Raw genomic sequence first — 7,500 nt, 5'->3', positions numbered from 1 at the left:
GCCGTGCTACAGCATTGATGCTAACTCAGCTAACTCTGAGCGCCGTGCTACAGCATTGGTGCTAACTCAGCTAACTCTGAGCGCCGTGCTACAGCATTGATGCTAACTCAGCTAACTCTGAGCGCCGTGCTACAGCATTGATGCTAACTCAGCTAACTCTGAACGCCGTGCTACAGCATTGTTGCTAACTCAGCTAACCCTGAACTCTATACTACACCGTTGAGTCAGATATCTGATGAGGCTCCACACCTGAGACCAAGTTCATCTCCTTCTACAGCCTTCTGTGCCAATCCCTACACAGCACATATGTAGGCTATCCTGCCTGAACAGCCTGTGCCCCACCTATACACACACACACACACCCACTGCCTGCATCCCATTCACTCACACACAAACACACATGAACACACACACACACACACACACACAGACACAGACACAGACAGACACACACACACACACACACACACACACACACACACACACACACACACGCACACTCACTCCTTACTTGAGCACTGTCTGGTGTCAGTTCTTTATTGCTGGAGAACGGAGTAGTGTAGTCAGACAGTGTGGAATGACAGTGGACTCTCAGGCATGTGGTTGTGATCTGGCGCGATCCCGGGCCAATTCCGGCCCCAGGGTGAACTCCCAGGGGGCAATCTGCTTTATGCGTTCAGAGCCGTGCTCTGTCCTCATCTCTTCTCAAGACAGAAGAATCAACAGACCACTGCGCCACTCACACACACACCAACACACACCCCTGGTGTGTTGTTGTAAGTAGGCAGTACGAGCAACACTGTCAGTTTTATTGTCAGTATTGTCTGTGTGTGAAGTGCAATGTTGTCAGTACCATCTGTATGAAAACAATTGTTTCTGTGTGAGCTGTATTGTCAGCTATGCTGTCAATTGTGTATGTGTAGGCCTACGTGTGGTATTGTCAGTTGTGCTGTCAGTTCTGTGTGTATGTACGTGGTAGTCAGTTGTGCTGTCGATTCTGTGTATATGTACATGGTAGGATACTGTCAGTTGTGCGGTCAGTTCTGTGTATGTGTGTGTGGCATTGTCAGTTGTGCTGTCAGTTCTGTGTATGTGTTTTTGTGGCATTGTCAGTTGTCCTGACAATTCTGTGTATGTGTGTGGCATTGTCAGTTGTGCTGTCAGTGTGTGTGTGGCTGTGGCATTGTCAGTTGTCCTGTCCGGCTGAGCTGCGTCAGGTGTTGTGTGGCTGCGGAGCGAGCAGATCAGGGACACTCTGAGCTCTCACTGGCCGTCGGGCCTGCAGACGCTACCTCATCCGCGGAGATATCAGATCGTGTCGGGAGTGTGTGAAATGAATTAAGGGCCAGTCTGAACAAAAGACGTGCAGACTCCGTCTTGTGTCTAGGCTCAAGGACATTAAAGTTCTCCTGCTAGTCCGCGGGATTTCCTGAAACTGTACACTGTTTAGTTAAGATTTTAAACAGCTGTTTCACTTCTCTCTCACTAGTATAGGCAGAACTGGGTGCGTGCTGATATCTGCTCTGTTGGAGATGCTGCTACCAGTTACCGCCACTGCAACTACTACAAATAATAACAACAGCAATAATACCAATACTAATACTATCACGACTAATAATAATAATAATAATAAGAGCAAAGCGAATTACTAAGTTCATAGTAATTTATACTTTGCTTCCAACCTGCTCGTCTGGAACTATTAATTTATTAGAGAAAAATCAAGCCATTTTCTCTGCTGATTTCAAGTATGAAGTGTGGAAATGAACAGAGATAAACAGTATTTAAGACAAAGTAAGTTTAAGACACAAAGCTGCATAGAATCGAAGGATGTCATACGGCCAGCATATTTTAAATCCAATCGAAATAAAGCAGGACTCACCTGCATGTCTAAAATTAATTCGCAAATGCTTGAAAAAACAATAAAAGGCCTAACCTAAATACGTACTGTATCTTCAAGAGAACACTTATCATGTCGTGTCCATTCTAACTCAGATGAACCGGGCACTGCGGCCCAAGGTGACATGGCCTTGTCCATTCGGTCCCTTGGCCATATCAAAATACGATATCATACATCCTCACTAAGTTTAATCTGTTTGCAATGATAGGGAATCCGATAGCTGTAGAAATGTGCCACAATATGGCTTTTAAAGCAGTTAAAATGTTATCGCTACTGGTAATAAATCGTACAAAAACATCAGTTTTGTTACAACATTTGCAAGTAATATGGTTGTTTGAACCAACCGATTAGTAAAAACACGGCATTTTAGAGAGTAAAAACACATTCTCGTGTGCGTAACGCGCTTAGAGTATTTGCGTAAATGTAAACCATAACGTGTAAACAAAGTCTTACAGTTCCTTCATCCTTAAGTTCATGACTGACTCTGTGTTTAGTCCGTCTAGTACTATGTGTTGTCTCTGCTAGACCAGAGTCCACGGGAGATGAGTGTCGCTGGAGGTCCCCTACGGCCGCGTCAGCGTGGTGTAGACCGGCTGATCCCAGTTCGAGGCGCCGCTGTGTGCTGGGGGGATGGAGAGGCTGTTGATGATGGACGTGGCGTACGGCCGCCGGGAGGTGTGGAAGTACGGGTACTGGTATATCCCAGCGGGGTAGCCGGGATAGGTGGTGAAGTAGTTGGCCGTCTGGAGGTCCGTGTAATCCGCCGAGGAGGTGGGCAGAGAAGAGGCCGTTGTGGAGGAGCATGTCTGGGCGCTGTAGGAGCCGAGCTCCGGCTGCGATGAAGAAGTGCTGGGCTGCTCTGCGTACTGTCGCGGTGGACTCAGCTGCTCCGTCTTGATTTGTGGCCTCGCCTGGCCGGCGTCACTGCCGTTAACAGACCCCGCTGACCCCGTGCTCTTGTGACTCCACGGGGCGCCGTTGTACGCGTGACCGAAAGAACCGAATGCCCCGCCAGCAGCTGCCGCACTCTGCCCGTGACCCTGGTGGTCCGCGAGCGCGGCCAGGCCGTGATTCCCGTTCGGAGGCAGGTACTGGTCAAACTCGTGCACGTCGAAGGTCTCTATGTTGCTGATGACGTCAGTGCTCAGCTCGGATATGTCCACGTTACTGAAGTCGATGTTTTGACGCCCGCCATCCGGGGCGCGTCTCCCCTCGAGCTTGAAGTCGTGCTTGCCGCAGTGGCTCGGGTCGGCTTTGGGGGTGGTGGGGGGCGTGGGCGGCCCGTGAGGCTGACCTATGAAGAGAGAAAAAACACACTCATTTTACTTCACCCTTAATGAGCATAGGACTATCGTCTTTACCGAAATAGCGTAAATGCGCAAAGACGGTCCGGTGACGCGCCTCTCTCACCTGAGTGGTCGTGCGGGTGATGCAGGCTCCCCAGGCCCGGGTGTAGGCCGCTCGCTCCCGCCTCGACCTTGTACAGCTGGTCCCCGTGCGAATGGCCCGGTTCGGACGGCGCGTCCGGGTCCGTCTGTCCCGGTTTCAGGCTCTTGCGCCGCCGGGGCTGGTACTTGTAGTCCGGGTGATCCTTCTTATGCTGCACCCGCAGCCTCTCGGCCTCCTCCACGAACGGCTTCTTCTCGTTCTCAGACAGGAGTCTGGAGAAATAATAATAAAAAAAGAAATCAAACAGCAATCAATTACTGTAACTCCTAACCGACGACTAGTTACAGGGTCCCTGTGGGCATATGCCAACACAATTCCAATATGGCCAACTAAAAAGTGACAAACTAAAACAAATAGCTCCACGTTTATCCGAATGCAAAAACAGTTAACTTGGTCTTGGATATGGCACTGTTCAGTAGGAGGTGGTTTTATGTAACAGTGATGTTTGAGAGCAGTGCATGAAACGTTTGTTTTTCCTAAAGCTACCACATCGTTTGCGCAGGGATATAAAATGCAAAATGTTTCAGACTATGTAAAATACACGATGAGGTCATGGGTGACAACAGTTACACATAAATCCAGAGTGGAGTGAGTCGCTCTGTATTACACAGTGGAGTTCCACTAAACTCTGTTCAACTCTTAAACACGCTGTACTCTGTGAGGAGCAGAGGGGACAGCCTTGAACTCATCGCCATAACTTGCCCAGCGTCTTGCTTAGCTCGGCGTCGTGCAGGTGTGTGTGTGTGTGTGTGTGTGTGTGTGTGTGTGTGTGTGAGAGAGAGAGAGTGTTCTACCTCCAGAGTTTGCCCATGCAGCGTCTGGCTAAGCTCGATGTGCGTGTGTGTGTGTGTGTGTGTGTGTGTGTGTGTGTCCGTCCCCTACCTCCAGAGTTTGCCCAGCATCTTGCTTAGCTCGTCGTTGTGTGTGTGTGTGTGTGTGTGTGTGTGCGCGCGCGCGCGCGCGTGTGTGTGTGTGTGTGTGTGTGAGTGCGTGCGTGCGTGCGTGCGTGCGTGTGTGCGTGCGTGCGTGTCCTACCTCCACAGTTTGCCCAGGGTCTTGCTGAGCTCGGCGTTGTGCAGGTGTGGGTACTGATCCGCTAGTTTCCTGCGCGCGGCCTGTGCCCACACCATGAACGCGTTCATCGGCCTCTTCACGTGCGGCTTGTCCTTCAGCGAGCGGCTGCCCCGCATGGGCATGGGCACGAGGGACCAGTCGTAGCCCTTCAGCACCTGGGACACGGCCTCGCGGATACACACGGGGAAACGCTCGTCTTCGTCCCCGCCGCCCGCCTTCTCGGCCCGGGGCAACTGCTGGCCCGAGCCTGCTCCGTCGGACTCCGTCGGAGAGGATGGCGCGTCCGAATCCAGATCCGCTTGGGACATGGAGCTGGCGGTGCCCGAAGGGCTGCACGGGTTGTCGCCGACAGCCCTCTCCCGCTCTTCATTCATTTTAAACATGGGTAGTGCCTGGCGAGAGGAAAGTCTTCTAAAGTAGGTTTTAATCCCGAGAGAGAGGACAGAGCATGTTTACGCACAGCGCATGTACAGTATCGGGCTTCCCCTGTTGAGAAATGCCAGCTCCCCAGAGCTCCCGCGGTGCATGAACACTGGACACAGCGGCAGGTCCTGTCGCACTGGTAAATGATACAGCGCTTGGGTGAAGCACTGGCTATGAGGAAAAAATGTGTCCGTGTTTTGTATCCCCTCCCCTTCCCTCTTCCGCGTCCTATTGGTGGGATGAGACTAGAACTTTTCCAAGTTGTAAATTAAATTACCCAAGCCAAATGCGATACGTCTCAGTATGCGCCTTAATTATTTTTAATAGGAAGCTTAGATATTTCCAACGACAACTGTACAGCAATTTCTCAGCATCTCTGAATTAGACCTGTGTTTGTTATTCTCGTGCCACTTGAGTGTGGTCTGGCTCCAACGGTCGCGCGTGCTGGGCGGAGGCAGTGATGCACGAGCCATTGACAACATTCCCGTTGCCAAACGGCATTACGAACAACCGTTTACAGGACACACGAGATGACGCCAAATTAGTTCAGTCTAGTACTCTCATAAATTGTGAAAAAGCACAGATGAGGCACTTTGCTTATTTGATGATACATCTTAAATATGGATCACTCACAATTTAATAACCTAAAGTATTCATCAAACACATGCGAATTTAATGATTTCTTTCTGGTATGTCTTAGGTTTCATGTTTGGGACATAGTTTGCCTAAAGCAGCCAAATATGACCCTTAATTACCGTGAAAGTCGATGAGACTCTAGAGTGCGTTCTGTTCCCATTTGAATGACGAATGTTTCCAACCCTAGCCGTTGAACACTGTCAGAGTGATTCATACCAATAGGTTTACTTTGGCCAGTATAGCAGTTTACTGGTCATCTACACAGGGTGAGTGACTTACCCGGAGACGGACGACGTAGATTATTTATTTTATTAAATTACACCTGTGTTTTGGGCGCCTCAAGTGGACAACAACGTTCCTTACTGTGGTTGGTTTTGCGCTTGCGCAGTGAGACGGACAATCATGGCGACCTCCAGTGAAAGCTCTGAGTGCAGCGAGAGCACTCTGAGGAGGAGACGCGGAGAGCCGCAGAACTCTGAAGTTAGCACAGAGGACAGCACCAAAGAACCGGTAAACGAAGACAAGCCCAAGTATGAGAAAAACGAGGCCATTCCGTTGCGTCCCGGGACATATTGGCTCACTCGAATCGTGCTGCTGCGCGCTATTGCGTTCATCTATTGTAAGTTTGGCAGCTGGATTTGTACTCAACCTCTCACAGTTTGAGCAGTCAGATCAAGTCCGTTATCATGTAATTAAAGCAGTAAAAACAATACAAGCTTAGCTGACCTCTTTAAATGACAGCTGTTGGCTGTAAGCTACTAACAGAGGCGTTAGATTTGACATCTGTCTGTTTTGACATCATCTGCACATCGATGTGTCTCAAACTTTGTGTGTGAAGTTGTGTCCTCCATATCAGGGGTTCTCAGACTTTCTGGGACCAGGAGTATTTCCCAAGAACCCTCTCAGCCATATCGCACTTTAATGTACAGTATTCATGTGCATTTATTGCGGAGACTAATGGGCACACCATTAATGTTTTGTATTGCAGACACACACACACACACACACACACACACACACACACACACACACACACACACACACACACTGATTGATGCCATATACAGGACTCTCATTGTGCACATCTCTAGAATATAAACGCACTTATGCACATCTCTAGAATATAAACACACCTATGCACAACTCTAGAATATAAACACACCTATGCACAATTTTAGAATATAAACGCACTTATGCACAACTCTAGAATATAAACGCACTTATGCACAACTCTAGAATATAAACGCACTTATGCACAACTCTAGAATATAAACGCACTTATGCACATCTATAAACACACTTATGCACATCTCTAAAATATAAACGCACTTACATCTCTAGATAAAAGCATTTGATCTCAAGTCATATCTCATAGTGCGTCTTAAGGTCTCTCTCTGCTGAATGTAACTGGGTTCTCTCCGTGTCCTCATTGGGTATTCTGGTTCTGGTTCTCCTGAATGTAACTGGGTTCTCTCTCCGTCTCCTCATTGGGTATTCTAGTCCTGGTTCTGCTGAATGTAACTGGGTTCTCTCTCCGTGTCCTCATTGGGTATTCTGGTCCTGGTTCTGCTGAATGTAACTGGGTTCTCTCTCTGCTGAATGTTCTGGGTTCTCTCTCCGTCTCCTCATTGGGAATTCTGGTTCTGGTTCTGCTGAATGTAACTGGGTTCTCTCTCCGTCTCCTCATTGGGTATTCTAGTCCTGGTTCTGCTGAATGTTCTGGGTTCTCTCTCCGTCTCCTCATTGGGAATTCTGGTTCTGGTTCTGCTGAATGTAACTGGGTTCTCTCTCCGTGTCCTCATTGGGTATTCTAGTCCTGGTTCTGCTGAATGTAACTGGGTTCTCCCTCTGTCTCCTCATTGGGTATTCTAGTCTTGGTTCTGCTGTGTAACTGGGCTCTCTGCTGAATGTAAAGGGTTCTCTCTCCCTCTGTCTCCTCATTGGGTATTCTAGTCCTGGTTCTGCTGAATGTAACTGGGTTCTCTCTCTCTCCGTCTCCTCATTGGGTATTCTGGTTCTGC

The 7,500-nt window shown here is 48.9% G+C and overlaps 2 protein-coding genes across 2 annotated transcripts in view; one reads left to right on the top strand and one right to left on the bottom strand.

The window, feature by feature from the left end:
• Positions 1–1,786: 1,786 nt before the first annotated feature.
• sox8a (SRY-box transcription factor 8a) lies at positions 1,787–4,979 on the bottom strand. Its single transcript, XM_062532536.1, has 3 exons — positions 4,382–4,979; positions 3,308–3,558; positions 1,787–3,191 (listed from the first exon to the last, which is right to left on the bottom strand). Exons 1-3 carry the CDS (start codon positions 4,801–4,803, stop codon positions 2,461–2,463), a joined length of 1,404 nt encoding a protein of 467 aa, XP_062388520.1. The 5' UTR covers positions 4,804–4,979; the 3' UTR covers positions 1,787–2,460.
• Positions 4,980–5,862: 883 nt separating this feature from the next.
• lmf1 (lipase maturation factor 1) overlaps positions 5,863–7,500 on the top strand; it is a 48,334-nt gene continuing 46,696 nt past the window's right edge. The window contains exon 1 of the mRNA XM_062532535.1: positions 5,863–6,098. Coding sequence (XP_062388519.1) covers positions 5,882–6,098 — 217 coding nt within the window. The 5' untranslated portion in view covers positions 5,863–5,881. The remainder of the gene's footprint in view (positions 6,099–7,500) is intronic.

Source organism: Sardina pilchardus, chromosome 3, assembly GCF_963854185.1.
Source record: "Sardina pilchardus chromosome 3, fSarPil1.1, whole genome shotgun sequence".
Classification (NCBI taxonomy): domain Eukaryota; kingdom Metazoa; phylum Chordata; class Actinopteri; order Clupeiformes; family Clupeidae; genus Sardina; species Sardina pilchardus.
Note: the sequence above shows the minus strand (reverse complement) of the source record. Positions and strands in the feature narration are given on the sequence as shown.

What these genes read in the sequence shown, in the direction of transcription:
- sox8a (XM_062532536.1), bottom strand. Translation starts at nt 4,803, where the DNA reads ATGTTTAAAATGAATGAAGAGCGGGAGAGGGCTGTCGGCGACAACCCG. An exon ending in ACCCTGGGCAAACTGTGGAG is followed by an intron (nt 3,559 to 4,381) that starts GTAGGACACGCA and finishes TTATTTCTCCAG; the next exon opens with ACTCCTGTCTGAGAACGAGA. An exon ending in TCACCCGCACGACCACTCAG is followed by an intron (nt 3,192 to 3,307) that starts GTGAGAGAGGCG and finishes CTCTCTTCATAG; the next exon opens with GTCAGCCTCACGGGCCGCCC.